A 13,003-nucleotide genomic window follows, 5' to 3' on the forward strand; every position below is an offset into this window, starting at 1 on the left:
CCCTAATAATAAATAAACACATCTCTTCCCATTCTTTAATATTCTGATGGTACTTTTGGCTGCTCTTTCTAAATCACAGGAAATCATCCTTTGACCGAAAGCTGGAGGAGTCAAGAAGTGATGCTTCTGGATTTGATTATAGGTTGTCTTTCTTTTCGTTCACAATGAACAAAAGCTAGCTTGCAACTAAATCCATGTTGTTCTAATGGATAAGTTACTTTTATTGGGTAAATGATGGAAAGAGAGCATTTACCCTGGAATTCTCCAGAAGTTGAAAAATCCAGGTAAAATGCAGGCCCGCCTTATAGAAACAGCTGGAATAAATTACAAGATATGGACTGAATAGGTCAGCCTTAGGAGGATGGATGTGGGGATGGAGAAGGAACAGCAGCCAAGATAGAGTGAAGAAAAGATATTGGTATTTTGGTCCCTCTCAAGCTAATCGCTATACTTTCAGTTGCAGCTGTTTCCTGCGTGTTTGTGTCATTTTGTGAAAGGCTATAATTACTCAACTGCATGCTTCCTAATTACAGTTAAGAAACAAGCTGGGGAGTGGGTGAAGAAGCACAGGTTGTCAGGACTAATCCAAAATGATAGAAAGGAATGGATGAGAAGTTGCTGACTCTCTCCTGTACATTGTACCTCTGTTTTGGGTTTCTCTCTCTTTCTCTCCTGCCTTCTCCCTCCCGCCCTCTCCCTCCATCTCCTTTTCTCTCCCCCTCCCGCCCACCCTCTCCCTCCATCTCTCTCTCCCTCCCTCTCCCTCCATCTCTCTCTTTTTCTTTCCCCCTCTCCCTCTGTTCTCTCCCTCTTGTTCTCTCTTTCTCTCCCGCCCTACCTCCCTTCACCCTCTCCCTCCCTCCATCTCTCTCTCTCTCCCCCCCCCCACCCACCCTCTTTCTCTCTTTCCCTCTCTCCCACCCTCCCTCCGGCTTCTTACTCCATCTCTTTCTCTCTCCGTCTCTCTCTTCCTTTTTCCCCCTCTCCCTCCATGTCTCTCTTCCCCTCCCTCTCTCTTTCTCTCTCTCTCCCCCACCCACCCTCTTTCTCTCTTTCCCTCTCTCCCACCCTCCCTCCGGCTTCTTCCTCCATCTCTCTCTGCCTCTGTCTCTCTCTTCCTCTCTCCCCCTCTCCCTCCATGTCTCTCTCCCCCTCCCTCTCTCTTCCTCTCCCTCCCTCTCTCTCCGTTTCTCTCTCTCTCTCTCCCCCTCTCCCTCCGTGTCTCTCTCCCCAAATCCGTTCCCAATCCCTGCCAGCTGTCATAAGGAGCTTAGACAGTTTTGCCTGACTGTAGTTGTGGGGGCAGCTCCTGTTTGCTTTGTGCGTGTATTTGTGGTCTTCCCTAATTTCCTGTCCTGTCCTCTGTCTCCATCTGTATAGTTTCATCTGATGTGATTCCTCTTTGTAAGTCATACCCTCCTTATTCTTGTTCAGTTCTTTTTTTTCCCCCAGGGTATGTTGATGCTGTAGTTTGGCAACAGCATGAGTGACTGCTTCCCATGTGCTTCGAAACCCCATCTATGAAAGTCCACCACAAGTAATCTGCCATTCTTTGCCTAGTCTCATCACAGACAAGAGTGGTGGGACCAGCAAAGGAGATGGACATACAACAGACAAAAAAAATTCATTTTGTGTATAATCAATGAACAGGACTGTGGGAACCTATTAGGATCAACAAGAGGCTATTTTCAAGGTCATTTTCTATACCTCTTCTCTTTGATACTATTCATGGAGAATCAGGTCATTTTAACTAGGCTATTATTCCCAGGTGGAAGCTGTTTAAAGGCATAAAAAAAACGTATGTGTAATATAAGTAGAGCCAAAGCTTTATTGGACTTAGCCAGAGATTACTGCAAAACAAGAAGAGAGAGACTTGAAAAAAGGGGAGGGATGAATTTCAGATGATCTCATTCTCATGCATGTTCATTATTTCCATTTCTGTACGACTTTATAAGTCTATAAAAAGCTTCCATGAAATTCACATTTTGAAGGCCCATTTAAATGTGCCTGTTAAATATACTTTCTCTGAAGTTACTTATTCCTAAGCAGAGCATATCATAAAATATACATTTAAAACAAATGTTGGTATTCCTTTGAACAGACAATCGATTGCAAAATTCAGAGACCGGGGGATGTGACTGCCTATTTGGCTCAGAGGGTGTGCACAAGATCAGCTTGTGTCAGTGATCAAATTCCTCAAGCATCTCTCTTGCCATTGTGGGAGATGTAAGAGGCAGGCAGAGTCTATGAGAAGAGAGATGCTCGTAATGTAGAGTAGTTTTTATTGTCTTGCGTAGTTTTCACACTTGGACAAGCTGTCAAAACTGGGAAAGAAGAAAAGTGATGGGATGCACTGTGTCCTCCTTCCTCTGTTCCTGTCCCCACTTCCCTGCCTGAAAAAGAAATAATTACTTTTTGGCTGCAGAATTACAGAGCCCTTTGGGGTCTGGAACATAGGTCTTCATGGATATTGAATGTCCCACTTTCCAAAGAAAGACATTCTAGTTTTACCCTTGCACAGAAAAAGCATGGCTTATAAACTTCTATATTACATTATTGATTTAAAAAGAGCATACTAGAGGTATCTTTAGTTGTACTCCAGTTTTATTGCAATGAATCTCCAAGTCAGTCGGTAATATTCCTACATAGAGGACTGAATGCAAAACAGAGATGCGACTTCAGGCTAAGAGAAGATCTGCTAAGCATATCTAGCCAGGGGTGGGCTTCAAAAATCTTAGCAAGGAGTTCTCTGCCCAGTTGCTAGGTGGGCGTGGCTATGGTGGGCATGGCCTAGTCAGCCTCCTGCATCACGGGGTGGGCATTTTCACCCTCCTTGGGCTCCGGAGGCTTTTTTTGAGCCTTTGGGATGGCAAAAACAGCCTCCCCAGGCTCCTGAAGCCCTCTGGTTTCTGACCTACCTGAACTTCTAGTAGGCCCATTTTTTCCCCTCCCTGGGCCTCCGGGCACATCTGCACTTACCTGCATCCAAAATGGGCCATGTGGGGACTCCTGGGAGGGATGGGGTGGAGCGGGAGTGGGATTTAGGGTTTCACTGAATGGCTAGAGGTTCTTCCAAACCCTTGTGAACCCCCAGGAGACCACTCCTGTATCTAACCTTTTTTCTCCTCATTAATGACCTGAGTGGAAAGAAACAGATGCTGTCTGCAAATATGTAAATATATAATTAGCATGTGATTGGGCAGAAAATACAAAGTCTTTTTCTTCTTCGCCCCTGAGATGAAAATATGATGCTGTGTTTCCCCTCAGAAGCTAAACATGCTGCTCGAGAGGAATCAGAAAGTGATTTATGCTGTCAGAGTGCTGCCCTTTTGCCTCCTGAAGACATTGTTATGGCAAGCATAGTTCCCTCTAAGCTGAGCAGTGAGCAATGGCTCACTTAAAAATCATAATCAACTCAGAGTTTTTCAAACCTGCCCAGAAGCCGAGAAGGAAAGAGTGAGAGAGAAAGAGTGCTGCCCAGTCCCGAAGGGACTGCCTCTCAGACACTATACTTTTCCGCCCACCCCCCAAAAAAATTAGAGGGAACACTGATGGCAAGCGGCCTATTTTATGTGAGAAATCCATAGCATGATCACAGGCACTTATTTTTTAATCATGGTTTGGTAGCCTGGAAGATGGGAAGAAGAAACAAGACTGGGGCATCCTTAAAAAAGGAAAGGAGCTTAAGTTTTCAGGTGGATTATAGGAGAAGGGTATTTGTTCTATTAATACATATATCAAAACTTTGCTTTTAAAGTCTTCATATTTAAATTTAGTGACCCTCTGATGATTGGCTATGTGCCATTCCAGATTCTAAGAAAGGTTGTCTTAATTGTCTTAATAAACACAGTAAAACATCTATAAAATACAACCTAACCAATTAAGAACCAATAAATATAATTTATAAAAATTATTTTAAAATCCAAACAGATAAGATGGTACCTCTGAGAAAAATGTTCTCACCATTTTGTGAAACACCATCAGGTTGTGTAAGAACACATTTGATTTTGTGTCCATGTATACCTACAAGTACAGACCAATGTACATTTTTGTAGACATTTGTACACATTTTTACTTGTTTTTTTTTCTTATGCTATGTTAACATTTTGTTATGTTAATATTTTTACTTGTGGTATATTTATGCAAACTACTACTATCCTATAAATTTTTTAAAAATAAATAAAATAAATTTGTAGATGTTTTGTCATGCAATGGGCTTGTATATGTAAGGTATCACAGAACGTTGTGGGGGATTGTGAGATTTGTGATGTGTGGACTAGAGTGGATAATTATATCCAATCTGTGTATTTACTGGAGACCTGTGAATCAGGTCAGCTTATTTTAAGTTTTCATATGCCAAAGAGAATTGCCAGGCATCCATACTAATATGAAGACATGCACCTAATGAACTTACGCTTCTGAGGCACCAATTTAAAATCATATGAGGAACTAGGGATTATTCCATGCTGTGCGAACAAATAAACCCCATCAGGTAGAAAATGAGCATGTCAATAAGAAGGCGAGGCTAGGGCATTTTTATCCTGGTATACTGGTAACTACTAAGCGTTCAAGACATTTTGCTTCCTGAGGTGCAGAATCAGATGGTGACTTCTCGTTATTTAATAACTTCTCGTTATTTAATATACAGCTGGATATGTAATGGAATTCTTTCTCCGTAATGATGTGAGATGTGGATTTATTTATTAATCAGATTTGTATGCCGCCCCTCTCCCCAGACTCGGGGCGTCTAACAGCAATAATAATACAATGTAAACAAATCTAATATTTAAGTTAATTTAAAACCCCAATTTAGAAACCAATCATACATACTAACATACCATCCATAAATTTTATAAGCCTAGGGGGAGGGAAAGTCTCAATTCCCCCATGCCTGACGACAGAGGTGGGTTTTAAGGAGCTTACGAAAGGCAAGGAGGGTGGGGGCAACTCTGATATCTGGGGGGAGTTGGTTCCAAAGGGTCGGGGCCGCCACAGAGAAGGCTCTTCCCCTAGGTCCCGCCAAACAACATTGTTTAGTTGACGGGACCCGGAGAAGGCCAACTCTGGATTGGGCAGCATAGAAATCGAAACAAATAAATAAAACAAATAAATAAAATAAAATAAATCTCTATCACACCTGATAGATCACTTCCCTATAACACAATGTTTCTCAAAGTCATCAACTTTAAAAAGAGTGGACTTCAACTCCCATAATTCCCCAGCCAGCATAGCTGATAGCATAACTGGCTAGGGAATTCTGGGAGTTGAAGTACACTCTTTTTAAAGTTGATGACTTTGAGAAACACTGCGTCAGCCATCTTTAAGCTGAACAGCTTCCCTGAGGCAATTAGCTCATCCTGCCTCAATGTGGCACTGCCAGTGTAGTTTATTCCACAGGGAAATATATTTTATTCAATCAGATACAGGTAGTCCTTCATTTACAACAGTTTGATTAGTAACCATTTGAGATTATACCGGCACTGAAAAAAGTGACTTATGATCGTTTTCATACTTTTGACTGTTGCAGCGTTCCCCTGGTCACGTGATTTACATTCGTATCCTTGGCAACCGACATGTCTTTATGGCAGTCGCAGTATCCCAGGGGCCTGTGATTCCCATTTGTGGCCTTGTGACAAGCAAAGTCAGTGGGGAAATCAGATTCACTTAACAACTGTATCCCTAATTTAACAACCGCAGTGAATCACTTAACAAGAGCCTACAAAATCACTACTCACAAGAGCCTACAAAACTTTTGCCAGACCCATCCTGGACTACTGCTCATCTGTCTGGAACCCATACCACATCTCAGACATCAACACCCTTGAAAATGTCCAAAGATATTTCACCAGAAGAGCCCTTCACTCCTCCATTCGAAACAGAATATCCTACGAAAATAGACTAACAATCCTGGGCCTAGATAGCCTAGAACTGTGGCGCCTAAAAACGACTTGAGTATTGCCCACAAGATCATATGCTGCAACGTCCTACCGGTCAATGACTACTTCAGCTTCAACCGCAACAACTCAAGACAACACAACAGATTCAAACTTAATACGAACCGCTCCAAACTTGACTGTAAAAAATATGATTTCAACAATCGAGTTATCGAAGCGTGGAACTCATTACCGGACTCAATCGTCTCAACCCCTAACCCCCAACATTTCTCCCTTAGACTCTCCACGATTGACCTCTCCAGGTTCCTAAGAGGCCAGTAAGGGGCGTACATAAGTGCACCGGTGTGCCTTTCGTCCCCTGTCCAATTGTCTTCCTTTCTCTCGCTTTTCATACATATTTTCTTCCTTTCATATATCCTCTCCTATAAGTTCACTTTTACCCTTATATATATTACTACATGTCTATTTTTCTTCCTATGTATTTATGTATTGGACAAACGAATAAATAAATAAAATAAAATGTGGCAGGAAAAGTCGCAAAATGGGGCTTAACAAATTCCTCACTTAGCAACATAAATTGTAGTCACAAGTTCAGGACTCCCTGGTAGTGCCTGAAGTCGTTAAGCATGTATATTGTCTATTTTATCTAAATATTATATCACGTAGCATAAAGAGACAGTGATGCCAGGGGTAAAAAAAACAGGATATGAACATTTTTAGAAAAGCGCATAGCCATCTTTAAGGAACAAGGCTACAAGGTTTCTAAATCTTTATGTTCATATATTTCTCTTTCTTTTTCTCCCGCTTACCCTAACCTGTCACAGTGCTGGGATCGGCATCGGTTTCTATGGAAACAGCGAGACCAATGATGGAGTATACCAGGTCACATATTCGTTGCTCAATGCTAACCACACGCTAAGCTCCATTGACAGTCTGGTAAGTGAACAAATGGGGAGGGGGCAAGATATCCAGGGAAGCACCCCTGGATGTTTTATGTAACCCCGTGTCCTCAGATGGAACTTGGAAGCACATTTATATTCACATCCTAGAAATGAATCAAAGGTTGAAATTAGTTGTCAAAAACCCTGGGTGAGATTTGTGACTTCTGACTCAGGTTTCTTTCAGGGATACATATTGAGTGTGAATCTGATAGGCTCTTAATGTACGTTGCAAGGGCAGCTAACATGACGCCTTATGGTGACTAAAAGGTTATTTATTATTTTACGAGTATTTGTGTGTGGGTGGACAGAGCAAAAGCTGTACACTGATAGAAGACAATATTTGTAGCTCAAGATTGAACTGGGGAGGTTCCTTGGTGCTCTTTGAGAATGATGGTTTTCTTGCAGATATTTCATTACCACACTAGGTAATATCATCAGCTAGAAGGGAGGGAGGGCTGATATGTTTTTATATACTAGTACAGTGATGGTGAACCTTTTTCCCCTCAGGTGCCAAAAGACCATGTGCACATGCTATCATTCATGTGTGAGTGCTTACACCCATAATTCAATGCCAGGGAAGGGTGAAAACAGATTCCACCAACCCCCAGAGGCCCTCTGGAGGCCAGAAACGGCCTATTTCCCAACTTCTGGTGGGCCCATTAGGCTCATGTTTCACCCTCCCCAGACTCCAAAGACTTCCCTGGAACCTGGGCTGAGTAAAAATGCCCTCCCTCCTTTCCCCCTGGAGGTTCTCTGGAAGCCAAAAATGCCCTCCCAGAGCCACTGTGGGAGCCAAAAATCAGCTGGCCGGCACATACATACACGTTGGAGCTGAGCTATGGCAACAGTTCGGGTGCAGCAGATATGTTTCTGTATGCTGCTTTTGGTACCCGTGCCATAGGTTCGCCATCACAGTACTAGTGCTCAATGCTTAGATGAACAGAATTAATATCAAAATTAACAATAACAATTAAGAATGTTAAAGGGTTAAATAAGGTTCGGGAGAGAAGTGTTTTTAATAGGAAAATGAACACAAGAACAAGGGGGCACAATCTGAGGTTAGTTGGGGGGAAGATTAGAAGTAATGTGAGAAAATATTATTTTACTGAAAGAGTAGTAGCTGCTTGGAACAAACTTCCAGCGGACGTAGTTGGTAAATCCACAGTAACTGAATTTAAACATGCCTTGGATAAACATATATTCATCCTAAGATAAAATACAAGAAATAGTATAAGGGCAGACTAGATGGACCATGAGGTCTTTTTCTGCCGTCAATCTTCTATGTTTCTATGTTTCTAATAGACCAACAATCAAGACATAAACAATACTCCCATCAAGGAACTACCAACTCAGAAAAGAACATAACAGCAAATCATAGCTTAACCAAGGAACCACCAAGTTAAAAGAGAGCAAATCCTAGTTCCTTCTATTTTAGTGTTGAAATATCTGCAAGAAAACAACTAACCTCAGAAAGCACCCTTCACAAAAGCAGTATGATATATGGGATAGTCCTCTTCTATGGACAGGATAGAAAGCATGTTCTACCTATAAGTCGTACTGAAGATATGTCCTACTTATAAATTAAGTCTTGCAGGTGTCTTCAGAAATCTAATATGAAATTTCCAAAAGATGCCCTAATTAATTCATGAGCCACGAGCCAAACTTCAAAAAAAATATAGCCATTTATTAGGAGTGACATTTCAGCAATTGCAGTCAGAACTGAGCTCATGTAGGTTGTGTGCCTTCATGACGCTGTTTTCCCCCTCCTCAATGGACATGTTATAAATCATATTCTCCAATGAACCACACTCTCCTGCTGTTTCCAGTAACCTAGGACACAATCAGTAAAAGAAACATTTGTGGAATGTAGTTTCAGTTAGTACTATCAGCACTTTGTCAGTTCTCTCCCCCCCACACCTTGCCCCCCCACCCCACACCCCACCCCGCTTATGGCAACTTGAAAGCTTTGCAATTTGACAGCTAACATGTCTGTATGATAGGACAGGTGTGGTTTCAAATAAGGTTGTAGGATAGCAGAGTGATAGCAGAGTTCGTGGTGGAAGTTGGTTGGATGGTTTCTGCACTAAAGGATCTGAGCTTTCGGACTCATGCTGGAGCCTATCCTCAGTGAACCTCTAGCAGAATGTGCTAGAACATTCTTCTGGAGAGATGTTTGTTTGTTTGTTTGTTTGTTTGTTTGTTTGTTTGTTTGTTTGTTCAGTTAGCTAGTTAATTAATTAGTCAGTCAGTTAGTTAGTTAGTTAGTTAGTTAGTTGTCAGTCAGTCAGTAAGTCAGTCAGTTAGTTAGTTAGCTAGTTACTTAGTTAGTCAGTTAGTTAGTTAGTTAGTTAGTCAGTCAGTCAGTTAGTTAGTTAGCTAGTTAATTAGTTAGTTAGTCAGTCAGTCAGTCAGTCAGTTAGTTAGTTAGTTAGTTAGTTAGTTAGTTAGTTAGTTAGTTAGTTGACTTCTATGCCGCCCTTCTTGAACTCAGGGCGGAGTACATTGTACGATATGTGTGAAGAAATATAATTACTTTTTTAAACAAAGAATTATTAATAAAAAATCCTTTAAAAACCCCATATACAATCATCTCCATTCATCCAATTCAATCATTCACAACATCGGCCGGAGACAATCTCGTCTTTCACGGTCCCCATGCCTGCCAGCAGAGGTAGGTCTTCAAAGCTTTACAAAAGACCAGGAGGGAGGGGGCGGCGTGTATTCCCAGAGGGAGTTCATTCCAGAAGGCTGGGGCTGCCACAGACAAGGCTCTTCCCCTAGGCCCCGCCAGACGACATTGTCTGGCCAACAGGATCTGGAGAAGGCCTACTCTGTGGGATTTAACTGGCCGCTGGGATGCATGAGGCAGGAGATGGTCCCATAGGAAATCTGGTCCTAAGCCATGTAGGGATTTGTAGGTCATAAATAATGTTGGGCGAACCGAACTTTGCAGTGTTCAGCATGCCAAATCTGAACCCGAACCCGAACCTTTTTAAAAGTTCGGGTGAAGTTCGGGTTTGGGTTCAGCATTCGCTCAAACACCGCAAAACGACGACGCCCGGGAGGACAGTAGGGAATCCCATCGTGGGATTCCCCACCTCCTTTTGCTCCCTTTTATTTTTACAGAAAAGGATGCCGCAGCGTCGCTGCAAATAAAAGTAGGTTGGGAATCCCACGAAGGGATTCCGGGGCAGGGCTTTGACATCACGGAGACTCCTTCCTCCCCGTTTCAGCCGGCCAGGAAGTAGTCTCCGTGATGTCAAAGCCCCGCCCCTGGAATCCCATTGTGGGATTCCCCACCTACTTTTGCTTGCGGCATCCTTTTCTGTAAAAGTAAAAGGGAGCAAAAGGAGGTGGGAAATTCCCCACCTCCTTGTTTATTTTTACAGAAAAGGATGCCACAGCGGCTTGCTGCTCTTCGTGTTCGGGTGAGTTTGCCCAACCCGAACTTCATTAGGTTCACCCAACACTAGTCATAAACAGTACTTTGAATTGTGCCCAGAGACCAATTATCAACCAGTGCAGCTCACGGAGTGATGTTCTTCTTCATTCATCCAATAGGTTTCTTTGTGCTCTATGAGCTTGGTTGTTTTCTTGCAGATGTTTCATTACCAGAGTAGGCAACATCATCAAGTGCTAGTAGTCCGGCTATCATTTCATAAACCAGTGACTTCCCCTGTAAGTGTTGGTGGATGTGCTCTTGGTATCTGCAAGAAAAGCAAGCCCAGAGAAGACCAAGGAGCCCCACAGTTCAGTTCTGAGCTACAAATATTCTCTTCTGTGGACTCAAGTAAAATCCAAAAGCAGTTGCATAACCTGTGAATCATCAGTGCACGGATTATTGGATAGACAATTTAAGCTTTATTTTCATACATTTCATACGCTTTCCACTGGAAACAAATGTCTTTTTCATATTTACACATTTGCTGAGGAAACCCCAATACAGTACTTTGCATGTTGCAAAGGATTCTGGGGCACGTTATGTGGCACAGTTGCTTCCCATCAAAGACTACTAAACCAGTTGGATTTCATGGTTCCCTGTATGGCCCCAGAGTGTGATAGGAATGGTGCATTCTCTCGCAGCCATCTACTGCAGGGAAGGTAAATAATGATATTCTGTTGGAAATCTATTTGCAATTTTCTTGGTTGGTTTATTTTAAAATATTTATAACCTTTGTGCTGCCTCCTAAAGTACTTAAGAACAAAAAGGATACAACATACAAGTCTGATAATTATATTTGTAAAGCAAAAGCAACTGATAGAATAAAATTCTGAATAGCCTAGAGCAGTGATGGGCAACCTTTTGAGCTTGGTGTGTCAAAATTCGCCAAAAAACTGAGCATAACTCGGGTGGTGTGTCACCTTGAGAAAAAAACTGGGCGGCATAGAAGTATATTTATATATATATATATATATATAGGTAGGTAGGTAGATAGACAGATAAACAAACAAAAAATAAATATAAATAAATAACAAATCCCTTCTTTTTTATTAAAAGAAATTAATAATAAAACAAAACCAAACTCTATTACTATTAAAACTCTCTCTCTCTCTCTCTTCCTATCTTCTCCCTCTCACTCTTTCTCTCTCTCTCTCCCTTCCTTTCTTTCCTTCTCTCTTCCACTTTTTTCTCTTTCTCTCTTTTCCTTCCTTCCCCTCTTCCCCTCCCTCTCTTTCTCCCTCTCTCCCTTTATATTTATCTCTTCCTTCCTTCCTTCCTCTCTTCCTCCCTTTCTCTCTCCCTCTCGTTCACTTTTCTCTCTTTGGCGAACCCCCAAACTGTTCAGATTCAAGAAAAAGCTTATCAAGGGGGGTGGGGGGTTGTAAAAATCTAGTTATGAGCCACCAAAGGAGGAAGCAAATGGCGCGACGTCCACGCAGGGTTTTTTTTCAGACTCTCTTTTTTGCGAGCCCAGCATGATTTTTTTAAATTACAAATTAATAACCCGGTAAGGGTTTAGCTTAGCACCGTCTCCTGTAACACCGTTCTGGAAGGCGAGCAGGGAGCAGAGGGGCGAGGGCGAGGGGTCCAGACCCTGAAATAGGCCTGCAACCCCTCCCCTCGCTCCCAGCGGCCCCTGCGAGCCAACCACCGTTCGTGGTGGGCTCCGATGCTTAGCGCCGCGCCAATCAGCTGGGAGGCGGCGCCCCCCCCAGCTGAAACTGACGTCCAGCCGGGGCGATTCTTCCCCCGGCCGGACAGGCATGCTTGTGCTGCCAAAGGCAGCGTGTGGGCGAGCCTCCGCTCCGTGCAGGCACGCCCAGCTGGGAGGCGGTGTTCTCGCCCCTCCCAGCCATCGCAAATATCGGCCGGGTGAAAATCGCCCGGCCTCTTAATTAAGGGGAGAGGAAAAATAATAATAATAATAATAATTGTGGTTGCAATTGCACTCCCTAAAGCTCCGTTTCTCCGGCGGCCGCGTGTCACCGAAAATGGCTACGCGTGTCAGTGCTGATACGCGTGTCATAGGTTCGCCATCACTGGCCTAGAGAATGCAGCAATAAAATCTTAACCCTCTACTTCACAAAACAAAACCGTGCTCCAATAAGTCAGAAGATCAAGAATCCGAAGAAAGCGTGATCAAGAGAGATAAAGGTCTATGATATCAGCCTTCTTCTGTCAGACTCATTAACATTGTTTGGGACTTATTACAGCTGGGTGCAAACATAATTCATAGCCGTTAAAATAAAAATAGGTTTTTGGGACTCCTTTTGTGGTCTATTATTAATCAGGAGGCTTAGGTCAGAACAGAAAGATAGAGAGGGGGATTCTAATTCCAGGGGAGCATGGACACTATCCTGGACGTTCCATCTGATGGATCTTTGAAGGAAGGATTCAGAAGGATACGCCTTGGATGGGAAGTTCAAAGTTCGGATAAAATAAATTTTAACAAGAAACAGCATCCCATTATTTTAACATTGCTCAAATAAACCAATTATGATCTTTATATTCCTCAAAGGAAGTTTTTAACACATGCTTTCTCATACTCCTTGTATTTATTCTCCTAAAATTCTTGGAGTCTTTGTCAAGCCACTTTTGCAATTCTAGTGTGACAATGTCAGCAAATCCCATTTATAGATCCAATGTAAAAATAAAACCCACATCTCTCTTGTGATTTAACATTTGCATCTTTTTAAAAAATCATTAAATTACCATCGAGTTTCATT

General features: G+C 42.5%; 1 protein-coding gene across 2 annotated transcripts in view; it reads left to right on the plus strand.

The window, feature by feature from the left end:
- The window catches only part of TTYH1 (tweety family member 1), a 133,614-nt gene that overhangs the window by 72,843 nt on the left and 47,768 nt on the right, over positions 1–13,003 (plus strand). For both annotated transcript variants that reach the window (XM_070729356.1, XM_070729355.1), the window contains exon 3: positions 6,719–6,830. In XM_070729356.1, coding sequence (XP_070585457.1) covers positions 6,719–6,830 — 112 coding nt within the window. The remainder of the gene's footprint in view (positions 1–6,718; positions 6,831–13,003) is intronic.

The sequence above is a fragment of the Erythrolamprus reginae genome, chromosome Z (assembly GCF_031021105.1).
Source record: "Erythrolamprus reginae isolate rEryReg1 chromosome Z, rEryReg1.hap1, whole genome shotgun sequence".
Lineage (NCBI taxonomy): Eukaryota > Metazoa > Chordata > Lepidosauria > Squamata > Dipsadidae > Erythrolamprus > Erythrolamprus reginae.